The sequence below is a fragment of the Balaenoptera musculus genome, chromosome 7, assembly GCF_009873245.2.
Source record: "Balaenoptera musculus isolate JJ_BM4_2016_0621 chromosome 7, mBalMus1.pri.v3, whole genome shotgun sequence".
In the NCBI taxonomy this organism is placed as follows: Eukaryota; Metazoa; Chordata; class Mammalia; order Artiodactyla; family Balaenopteridae; genus Balaenoptera; species Balaenoptera musculus.
Window position 1 is genome coordinate 104,276,568 of NC_045791.1, and position 12,361 is coordinate 104,288,928.

The following is a 12,361-nucleotide window of genomic DNA, read 5'->3' on the forward strand; positions in this document are numbered from 1 at the left end:
AGATAGCCTCCTCCCCAGCCCAGCATCAGGCAATCACTGATCTATGACGTCTGTGATATCTGTGACTATCACTTTTCTATGACTACAGATTTGTTTTGCCTGTATTAAAGTTTTACATAGATGAAAACACACGGCACGCACTTTCTGAGGTATGGCTTCTTTTGCTCATCATAATGTCTGATCACCAGGATGTCACCAACATAACCGACCCATGTGATGTTCTTTGAGAGGTCCAGGTGATCCAGACACCAGACAAAACTGTAAATGAATAATCTTATCTGCCAAGCGAGAATGAAAACGGTTTCTGATCCTCCTTTTTAATCAGAATGGAAAAGGACACATTTGTCAAATCAATGGCCACATACCATGACCTGGGCTGGGGACCTTTCTGCCTGGTCTGCCTATTTTCTGATTTCAGTCCTCCAGCCTTCTTATAAATTGTTTGAGCTACCCAATATACTTCTAAGAAATTGATTTTCTGTCTGAGTTAGTCCGAGTCAGTTTTGGTTACTTGCACCTCCAAATCCCAACTGATTAAAAAGTTGGTAGCAGAGAGTGAATTGTGGGCAACAGATCTTCACAGAAATGTGATCCATCTGGGATGGGTTATCTGACCTGGTAGTGAGCAGCCCACTAGCGCTCAAAGATGGGAGTTTGGTAGACTACGGCGAGTTAATAGCAAATTAACTAATAGCACTGGATTGTGGTCAGGACCCTGCAATTCACACCTATATTCCAAGTGTCAGATCTCAGCGCACTTAACTAAGTGGAAAGAAATTCTTCAGGTGGAAAGAAAGCACTGACTTGCCTTCAGAGATTATCACCTACTTGACCTAAATCTGGGTGGGAGAACAGAGCAAGGAGGCAGGTCAGAATCTTCTCATCCCTCAGGTCATATGGAAGAAAAAGGAGACAACTCTCCCCCTCCATTAGGAGCCAGGGACCAACTGATGGTCATCAGTGGGCTTGGTCCAGGCATCCCTGATCTTATCCCAGAGAGAATGATTCTCTAGTGAACACAGAGGAAAAAAAAGACAGTGGAAAACAGAAGCTAAAGTTCCTATTGTTATCTGGGCTAATGCAGGATATTGCCAAGTAAGATTTTCTTGTAAATTTGACAGGAATACTCTGTAAGTCCTAGTCTTACCACCATCAGCTGAGGAACACCAAAGGCCTTGTGCTTATAAGCAAAGAAGCTGGCATATTTATGTCAGCTGGTCTAGTCTGTGTCAGGCCTTGTTGGGGACACTGTGCCCAACGGAGGCCAAAAGCCGGGAACAGTGGTGTCCAACGGAGACATAGCTTACTAGCCTCTTTGCCCACCAACGTGAGGGAGAGAGAGAGACCGGCAGTCCCACGTGTGTGTAGCAGTTGGTAGGCACACGAACCCTGCCCACTGGCCCCATCATGTCCTGGAATTTGGAATCTGTCCCAGCCAGATTTGTGTTCACTTTTTTGGGGGAAAGAGAACAGACAAGGGCAGAGGGGTAGAAATCTTTTGTCCCCTACACTTGGCACACATATTTATGCAAATTTTCTAGCACATCTATAATGACCCAGAAGAAGGCAGATTCAGTGGAACATACTTGGGAAACTTACTACTTTGAGGCTTCCCAGTTCTCACCTGCTTTAGCCCACGGCCCTGACCAAGACCTTGGATTCTACAGATACCTTGACTCCCGTTCACCTCTGTCTTTGACCCATTGTCCTGCCTGGATTTCTAGTCCTCTGGTTTTGTTTATTAATTTTATTTGTGCTTTGCTCCCATTTCTTTATCTTTCAACTTTATGCCGATGCGGTGTGTTTTTCTAAGTTGCTCCAAATCCTTTACAAAATGAGGGCTGGGTATAAGTGAAAAAATTATGTACAAACATAAATGTAACACACTTGTTAGTTAGCATCATCACAGTATTATTTTTTTTAATTAATTAATTTATTTATTTATTTTTGGCTGTGTTGGGTCTTCGTTTCTGTGCAAGGGCTTTCTCTATTGTGGCAAGCGGGGGCCACTCTTCATCACGGTGCGTGGGCCTCTCACTATCGCGGCCTCTCTTATTTGCAGAGCACAGGCTCCAGACGCACAGGCTCAGTAGTTGTGGCTCACGGGCCCAGTTGCTCCACGGTATGTGGGATCTTCCCAGACCAGGGCTCGAACCCGTGTTCCCTGCATTGGCAGGCAGATTCTCAACCACTGCACCACCAGGGAAGCCCACGTTATTCTTTAAGGTGTAGGTAGTCTCAGTTCCAAACCTTTCCTCATCTAATGAGAAGGCTGTCACTTTCTTTGAGATTTCAGTGGCTATTTGGAGCTCAGTTTTTTCCCAAGCGCTCCTGGCTACATTTGTAAAGTGCCCACATATTCAAGAAAACTTAGACTTGCACATCAGGCTTCTCTGCCCAAACTTAGCACTTCCTTCTGGTTGTAGGAATTGGGAGGGTTCTTTCTGGCCTCTGGTTGCTTTCCAGAAATTTGAAGACTATTTTCCCCAGCATTTCGGCTCTCTGCAGTCCTGTGTCTGAACACTGGGTCTAATTCGTCCAGTGCAGGCTCAGTCTTGTGCTTGGCCCGCCCATGGGCCTAAGAGAAGATCTGAAATGTCTGTTTTTTTCTTTTTTCGTCTCACAGTCACCTTGGCAAGACGCAGGAGCAAATGTGGCATTTTCTTCCTCCCCCTCGCCACTATGCCATGTCACCTCAAAACAAATTTGATCTGTTTGAGTTCAAGAGACTTTCCTGCCCTCTTTCCTTTGCGGGAACGAGTAGTCCCCTCTCTTCCCTGGATGCCAGGAAATGGCCCCGCTCCTCCTCCCCGGGGCCGAGAGTGGGCGGAGGGAAGACCAGTGGTGGTGCAGCCACGTCAAACGGTTCAGCTATTTCACTTTCCTTTTACCCTTTAGGTGCCGCACCCGAGGGATCCATCAATGGGCAAACTTCCTTGTCAGAGCTCCTGGAAAGGACAGAGGCAGTGAAAATCTAATCAAGAGTGATCTTAGGCCAGCTCTATGGCCTAAGGAGAAGATGGCAAGTGCAGGTACCCCCCTCAGCTGCAGGTTAGTCCTGGCCCCCTGTGTCCAGCATCTCTCCTAAGGCTGGCATCTACACTCATTATTTCTGTCTTCCCAGCCTCGTTCTATAGGTATAAACAGAATGGATGACAAATCAATAAACAGTGAGGAAGTAAGATTTCAAAAAGTGCAGTGGATTAGCCGTTGCAGTGGAAACTTAAGGACACCCTGACTCACATCACCTTCTTCTTTTCTTGTAACTGCCATGCAGCTGGGTGGGCACTGTTGGAATTCCCTGGTCCCTCTGGGGCTTGCTACAAGGCTGGATGATTCATTGTGCCCTCTGAGCCCTCTCATTTCCCCCATAACCTCCTTGATCCCTACCTCCAAAGACAGCTCTGTCGGTAAGAGTCTTTTCAGACAAATTTACATCCAAATCTAACTCCCAACTGTTGTAAAACCTTTTTCTAGTTTCTGGGTAGTGGGGGACCAGTTTTGTCAGAGCCCATCTGTGTGGCCCTGAGTCTGAGAGTCAACTCCGTACCTCTGAACACTCGATAAGAGGAACTGAAAGTAGATGGGGCTCAACATGCATGGATGCAAACAGGCAGGGAGGGGGCCGTTGCTTTTTCTATTCTGGGATGTATTACACATCTGGTTAGAGAAGGAGGGAAATTTGTCTTTTAAAAAGAGAAGATATTATTGTCAGTCATCAATCCATTATTGTTGGTAAAAATTAAAGCAATATTAAAGTGTGTGAAAACTCCTCTAAGCTGGGGCTATTTCTGGCGCTGGCTGGGCCCCAAGAAGGCAGCGGCATTGCTACTGGCAGCGGTGCGGTCTGGCAGGTCCTTAGCGCCCAGCACCCTTTCTCTTGGAGGGTGACAGTACATCCCGCCTCTGCTACCCACCTGCTCCTGAGAGATGGGAAGACGAGCCAGTGGAGCTCAAAGTCCAGCCAACCTTTGGCCTCCAGGCAGGAAAAGAAGGGCTCTGAGAGGTGAGGGTGGGGTAATGCTGACCTCATAGAATGGCTTAGGAGGTGTTGCTTCTGCTTATATTTTCTGGAAGAGATTATAGTTGAAATGGTTTGGTAGAATTCACTAGTGATACCATCTGGGCCTGGTACTTTCTTTTTTGGAGAGCTATTAATATTTGATTCAATTCCTTTAATAGATATAGGCCTATTCAGATGATCTATCTCTCTGTGTGAGTTTTGGCAGTTTGTTTCTTTTAAGGAATTTGTCCATTTTATCTTTTATCACATTTGTAAGGATAGAGTAGTCCATAGTATTATTTCTTTATTATTTTTTAATGTTTGTGGGATTAATAGCGATGACCACTCTTTTGTTTTGATATTGGCAATTTCTGTCTTCTCTTTTTTTCTTTGTTAGCCTGGCTAGAAGTTTATCAATTTTATTGATTAAAAAAAATCAGCTTTTGGTTTCATTGATTTTTTTTTCCTAATGTTTTCCCGTTTTCAATTTTATTGATTATTACTCTAATTTTTATTATTTCCTGTCTTCTGCTTGAATGAGGCTTAAACTTCTCCTTCTTCTCTAGTTTCTTCAGAGGGAAGCTGAAATTATTGATTTAGATCTTTCTTCTGATATATACATGTGAATGCTACACATTTCTCTCTAAGCACTTTTGTGCTGCATTCCATAAATTTTGTTAAGCTGTGTTTTCATTTTAATTTAGTCCAAGTTATTTTTAGATTTCTCTTGAGACTTCTTCTTTGATCCTCGAAGTATGCTGTTTAGTTTCTAAGTATTTTGGAATTTTCTAGCTCTATTTCTGTTATTTCTACTTTAATTCCATTGTGGTCTGAGAACATAATTTTCCTGATTTCTTTTCTTTTTAATTTGTTAAGATGAGTTTTACAGCTGAGAATGTGGTATATTTAGATAAATATTCCACATGAACTTGAGTGGTGTGTATATTTTGTCATTGTTGAATAGAATAGTCTATAAGTCTCAGTTAAATCAGATTAATTGATGGTGCTGTTCAGGTCACTGTATTCTTACTGACTTTCTGCCTACTTATTTACCAATTACTAAAAAAGGGGTATTGAATTCTCCAAATCCAAGAGTGGATTTGTCTGTTTCTTCTTGTAGTTCTATCAATTTTTGTCTCATGTACTTTGATACTATTTTGTTAGTTGCCTACACATTGAGGATTGCTGAGTCTTCTTGGAGAAATTGACCCTTTATTTTTATATAATGCCCCTCTTTTTCTCTGACAATTTTCCTTGCTCTGAAGTCTTTCTCTGAAATTAATATAGCTACCACAACTTTCTTTTGATTAACGTTGTCATGGCATATCTTCAGCCCTTCACTTTTTTTTTTTTTTTTAATTAATTTATTTATTTTTGGCTGTGTTGGGTCTTCGTTTCTGTGCGAGGGCTTTCTCTAGTTGCAGCAAGCAGGGGCCGCTCTTCATCGCGGTGCACGGGCCTCTCACTATTGCGGCCTCTCTTGTTGCGGAGCACAGGCTCCAGATGCGCGGGCTCAGTAGTTGTGGCTCACGGGCCCAGTTGCTCTGCGGCATGTGGGATCTTCCCAGACCAGGGCTCGAACCCGTGTCTCCTGCATTGGCAGGCAGATTCTCAACCACTGCGCCACCAGGGAAGCCCCAGCCCTTCACTTTTAACCTATCTGTGTTTTATATTTACAGTGGCTTTCTTAAAGGCAACATATAGTTGGGTGTTATTTTTTTTCACTCTGTCAATTTCTGTCTTTTAATTGGTGCATTTAGACCATTCACATTTAAAGTGATTATTCATATGGTGAATTAAAATCTACCATATTTGTAACTGTTTTTTATATTTTATAACTGTTTGTAACTGTTTTTTTAATTTGTAACTGTTTTTTATATTTTATAACTGTTTGTAACTGTTTTTTTAATTTGTAACTGTTTTTTATTCATTGTACTTGTATTTGCTTCTATTTTTCTTCCTTTCTTTTTCTGCCTTTTGTTTTTTTTTTTTTTAAAGATTTATTTATTGATTGATTGATTGATTGCTATGTTGGGTCTTCGTTTCTGTGCTAGGGCCTTCTCTAGTTGCGGCAAGCGGGGGCCCCTCTTCATCGCGGTGCGCGGGCCTCTCACTATCGCGGCCTCTCTTGTTGCGGAGCACAGGCTCCAGACGCGCAGGCTCAGTAGTTGTGGCTCACGGGCCTAGTTGCTCTGAGGCATGTGGGATCTTCCCAGACCAGGGCGCGAACCCGTGTTCCCTGCATTAGCAGGCAGATTCTCAACCACTGCGCCACCAGGGAAGCCCTGCCTTTTGGTTTTAATTGAGCATTTTGTGACTCCATTTTCTCATCTCTCTTAGTATATTGATTATACTTCTTTTAAAACATTTTATTGGTTTCCCCAGAGTTGGCAATATATATTTACAACTAGCCATATCCACTCTAAATTACAATATACTGCTTCATGGTCAGTGCATGCATCTTACAACAAAATGTTACCAGTTCCTCCCTCCTGTCCTTTTTAATACTGCTGTCTGTCATTTCACTTATCCATTTACTATAAATCACATAGTTGTTCTTATCACTTTGAACAAACAGCTATTTCTTAGATCAACTTAGAATAGGAAAAAAATTTTTAATTATTTATTCCTATTCCTTTATTCCATTTATTCCTTCTCAGATGCTCTCCCTTTCTTCATGTAGATATGAGTTTCTGACCCATATCATTTTTCTTCTACCTGAAAAACTTCTTTTAACATTTCTTTCATGGTAAATCTTCTGGCAATAAATTACCTCAGTTTTTGTTTGTTTGAGAAAACAGTGAACATAGTTAACCAAGTGCTGGCTCTGAATTCTTAATTTCAAAGGATATAAGAGTCCAGATTGGAGGGTTTTTAAAAAAATTTTTTTTATCACTTTAAATTTTTATCTACATTTTCTCTTGCATGGTTTCTGGTGAGAAATCTGATGTAATTTTTATCCTTGTTTCTCCAAGGGTAAGGCTCCCTGCCCCCTCTCCCCCTCTCTTCCTTGGGGGAGACATTTTCTCTTTGTCTTTGGTTTTCTTCAGTTTGAATATGAAATGACTCATAGATACTTGGTATTTATCTAGTTTGGTGTTTGCTGAGGTTCTTCGATCTGTGGTTTGTTGTCTGTTATTAATTTTGGAAAATTTTTGGCCATTACTACTTCCAGTATTTCCTCTCCTCTCTTTTCTCTTTCTTCTCCTTCTGGTATTCCACTTATATATATCTATTCTTTTTGGTATTCTTGGATATTGTGTTCTGTTGTGTTTTTTTCTCCTTATACTTTTTCTCTTTGTATTTTAAGTAATTTCTATTGACATATCTTCAACTCATTGATTCTTCCTTCAGCCATGTCTAATCTACTGATAAGCCCATCAAAGGCATTCTCCATTTCTGTTGTAGTGTTTTTGATTTCTAGCATTTCCCTTTTCGTTATTTCTTTGAGTTTCCATCTTTTTCCTTACTTAGCCATATGTTCTTGCATGTTGTCTGCTTTTGCCATTAGAGCCCTTAACATATTAATTAGTCATAGTTATTCTAAATTCCTGTCTGATAATTTGAAAACCTGTCATATCTGAGTCTGGTTTTGATGATTGCTTTGTCTCTTCAGACTGTTTTTTGTCTTTTGGTATGCCTTGTAATTTTTTTGAAAGCCAGATGTGATGTATCAGATAATAGAAACTGAGGCAAATAAATGTTTACTGTGAAGTTTTATGTTAACCTGGCTAGGAGATGGGCCATGTTTAATGTTTCTTCTGGCTTTAGGTGACAGAGGCTTCAAATTCCTCTAATGTTCTCATTTTGTGTCCCCTATTTTCTTTGGATTTCCCTAAGAGGTCATTAAATAGAGCCTTGCAGCTCTTTCAGCTGTAATCCTCAATTATTATACTGGAGCCCTATTGATGTAGTGGTAGGGTACTGGGGAGAGAAAGCATTCTTTAATCTTATGATTAAATCTCAATCTTGTAGTGGAACTGTGTTCCTGGACCGTAAATTTTAGAATGATTTCTTAGCTATTTCCCCTTCCCTTACCCCATTAAATGAGACAGAAGCCTAGAAGGAGCTGGATTTTGGTAACTGACCTTCCCCTAGGTCAGATAAGGCTTGGGCAAAGCGTTTTCTTCTGGAGAGTAGACCGTTGTTATGGAGAATGCTCTGGGCTGTTTTAAAAAGTTTCCTTTTCCCCTCTCCCTCTGCCAGAGCAGAGGATTTTTCTTGGCTCTTCACCATGAGTACCTGGTGGGGTTCCTGGAGGTAAAACCCACAAAAGATTGGGGACTCTCCTAAGACAGTGGTCCCTAGGAGTTTCTCATTCTCATGTAAGTCCACACTCAGCCTCCAGCAAGTCATCAAACTTATCATTTAAGTGTTCCTATGGTCTATGGCTCTAGTGGCTTCCATTCCAGGTAGCTGATCTCATCTGTGATTCTCTGGACCTGTCTATCAATCCAGTTTTTGGGGTGACAGTTTGACCTATGGCCTCAATTTTCCTGTACATGCCTGAAATTCATTGATTTTCAGTTTTTTCAGCTTTTTTATTTTTGTAAGGATAGGAGTGATGACTTCCAAGGTCTTTGCAATGTTAGAGCTGAAGCCAAAAATGAACTTTTTAAACCACTGCAAGTTAGATTTGTTTCTTAAAACAAAATTTTTGTTTTAAAATTTTGATTTATTGTAATATCGTCTTATAGCTAGAGCATGTACCTATTCAATTTTTCTTTATTATTTAGATCAATTCAGGGCCAAATACTTGGTATGTTCTTGTGTTTACAACTGAGTTATTAATACATATTTTTGCAATTTTAAAAACTTTTATCCCACATATCTTTTTAAATATACTTGAGGAGTTAAAAATTGAAAGTGAAATTCTGTAACGACCATGAAAGATTTGTCTATTAGCAGTCTTAAATGTTGTTATTGAAATAGATATATTGTGAATTTTGCTTTCTATCTTGTTTGCCTTTGTCTAATGTCACATGCCCATTTTTTGACTTTTAACATTTTTAATGTCACTTTGTTTTTTGTGTGTATTTGGTAGTTAGACTCTATTTATACTTTATTTCATTCATACTCTAAGATGGTAATTTAATCTGTTTTAAATGACATATATCTTTTGCTTATAAATTTTGGGGGCACTTTTAATATCTAATGTCTCTTTGTTTTCTCTGTTTAAGAAAAACAGTATGTTTTCTTTACTTTTATTCTTTTGTAAGATTTATAGTCTCATTTTGACTCTATTTGTTACCCGTATGATTTCTAATTAATTCTCAAATATATATTGGGTTGGCCAAAAATTTCATTCGGGTTTTCCCGTGAGATGTTATAGAAAAACCCAAATGAACTTTTTGGCCACCCAATATTTCTCTGATTGATAGCATCAAATGTGAAACCATGCCATTTGAATTTAGCATCTTTGAAATAAATCATTTAACTCAGTTTTTTAACTTGCCCAGTTTCAGTTTGTTAAAGTTTTTAATATACTCTGAAGTTTTAGATTAAGATTACTATAATTTTACTACTGCATACAGTATATATCCTCTTTCTAGAACAAGGCTTCTCAAATTTTTGATTTTAGGACCCCTCTACATTCTTGAATATTATTGAGAATCCAAAGAGCTAGTTTTTGCTAATGTAGGTTATACCTATTACTATCTACCATATTAGAAAGTTGAACTTTGAACACTTAAATATATTTATTTATTCATTTTAAAATAATAATAATAATGAACTCACTACCTGCTAACATAAATGACCTATTTTATGAAAAATAACTGTCTTATACAATAAACTAAATTAGTGAGATTAGCCACCCTTCACAGTTTTGCAAATCTCTTTAATAGCTAGTTCTGTAGAAGACAGCTGGTTTCTCCTATCTGCTTCTGCATTCAATCTATTGTGACACCACAGGCCGTGTATTCTCTGGAAAAATCCACTATACATTTGTGAGAGTATGAGAGAGAAAAAGGGTAAATAACATCTTAGTATTATATGAAAACAGTTTTGACTTTGATGACACCTGAAAGGGTCTTGCACAAAATCCCAGGGTCCCCAGACCATGCTTTGAGAATCACTGTTCTAAAATAATTTTTGAGATGTACTTTTTTTTCTCAAATGAAATTTACAATTTTTAGACGTCAGTATTTTTTTTTAATAGACCTTTATTGGAGTATAATTGCTTCACAATACTGTGTTAGTTTCTGTTGTACAACAAAGTGAATCAGCCATATGCATACGCATGTCCCCATATCCCCTCCCTCTTGAGCCTCCCTTCCACCCTACCTATCCCACCCCTCTAGGTCATCGCAAAGCACCGAGCTGATCTCCCTGCTATGCTGCTGCTTCCCACTAGCTATCTATTTTACATTCGGTAGTGTATATATGTCGATGCTACTCTCACTTCCCCCCAGCTTCCCCCTCCGCCCCCACCCCCTGTGTCCTCAAGTCCATTCTGTATATCTAAGACGTCAGTATGTTAACTGGTTTTAGTGGTGTCTTCCACTTCTTTCATTGATATAACAGAACTTTGCTGGTATTGATTTCCTGATTCTCTTATTGTAGGGTATCAGCAAATAATTTGTTCCAGACAGTATGTCAGTAAGAATGGGGTAGATTATTCTATTGGAACAAACATTTCTAAAATCTCAGTGGGTCACCAGCTGCTTAAGGGAACCCTCATCTTGGACTGTCTCTAGCTGATGAACAGCCGCCATCTGAAATGACAGCCACCGTAGCAGAGAAACAGTGAGCATGGCTCACAGGTGCTGGCTCCAAATTCTTCTGCCAAAGCTACACCCATCAGCCCGAGGAGGCAGGAGGGTGCAACCCTACCTTTACCCAGAAGTAAAGAAAATAGAGCATTGAAAACTGTGTGACCAACACAGAGGGTGCATGAGTAAAATGTTTTCTGAGCCTCTGCACAGCTATTTTGCCTTCACACATGAATGATTGAACAGGGGGTATATTTTTTAGTCATTTCCTTTTACTTCTGAATCTACACACTTGAGTGACTACTTTAGACATTTAGATGTTTCAAATTTACTTTTCATTTTTCCTTTAGAATTTTTTTTTTTCCAGCTATGTGCTGGGGAAATTACCTTGTCTTTATCTTATGACCATTTTAGTTAAACTTTTTAAAAAAATTTCAGCAATCACTTTAAATTTCCAGGCCCATTATCTTATTTTCTTGTTTTTTCTTCATGTCATCCTGGACATAATATCTTCTCCAATGTGTATGAAAATTGTTTTTTAGAAACTCTCTTCTGTTCCCTGTAATATTTCTATTTGTTCTGGAGTCATTTTTGCCCTCTGCCCCTTTGTGCTGTTAGTTTCCACAAGTATCTGTGGCCTGTTATTGTTTGTTCATTCTTAAGGGTGAGGCACTGATAAGCTAGCTTGGAACTGCATTTAATGAGATGGGCTTGAAAACCTGTGACTTTGCTGGGTAAATCCCAAATGCCCGAAGGTGAAGACCATTTTTCTGAGTCATTTACATTTTTCTTAAGAGGAAACCTCTAGTTTCTTGTCTGGATGCAGGAGTTCTGTATGGTGGGGTCAGGGAGGAGTTGGGGAGCACATTGTTTTGTATTTTCTCCTTTCAAACAATCCGTCTGTTTTCATTCTTGCATCTTATTCCCCACCTCCACTACCTCCCCAGGGACCTGTAAGACACACTGGGCCCCTCTCTGACCTCTAGGAGGATCCTCCACCAGCAATAATGATGAATGCTCTGACCATTTTTTCTTTTTCAGACTTTGGTTTAAGTTTTGCATCCAATCCTCTTCTCTTTGTCATTGTGACTCTAATTTCTTTACTGTCATTTTAGAGGACTCTCCAGTGAGAGAGGGGGAAAGCACTTGTTTTCAATCAGCTATCTTTAAGCAAAAACATTTTTTTTAAGGAATTCAGTGAAGGAATGGATTTTATTCTATCCTGATGCATATTTGGAGAATGGGAAGTTCCAATGACCCTTTTATGGTGGGATAAAAAAAATCCTATGAGTCTTTACAACTTCTAGAAATACAGAGAAGTTTATTAAGACATTATCAGCAAGCGGAACAATTTATCAAGTAAGAATCAGAATTATAAAGCTTTTTGAGTCTCTAAATTACTTCTCACAGGTGTGGTTATGTTTGAAATCCAGAGGTCTCATATTTCTTCATGTATATAACACTTCCACAGGCAGGTTTAGATATAGAGCAACCTGTCCTAGTTTTGAATATTCGCACAAGTCTCTATATTAGACCAAAGAAAAAGACGTATTCTCAATATTAATTGAGACTTTATCAGAGGAGTGTCTTTGACCTAATTTTATGATGTGGAATGCCATTCCTGCCTCCGCAGTTACAGATGGGA

At 39.5% G+C, this 12,361-nt stretch overlaps 1 protein-coding gene across 19 annotated transcripts in view; it reads left to right on the forward strand.

Moving 5' to 3' along the window:
• SP140 (SP140 nuclear body protein) overlaps positions 1–12,361 on the forward strand; it is a 77,678-nt gene that overhangs the window by 1,130 nt on the left and 64,187 nt on the right. For all 19 annotated transcript variants that reach the window (XM_036857159.1, XM_036857150.1, XM_036857154.1 and 16 more), the window contains exon 2: positions 2,899–3,051. In XM_036857159.1, coding sequence (XP_036713054.1) covers positions 3,020–3,051 — 32 coding nt within the window. In that variant the 5' untranslated portion in view covers positions 2,899–3,019. The remainder of the gene's footprint in view (positions 1–2,898; positions 3,052–12,361) is intronic.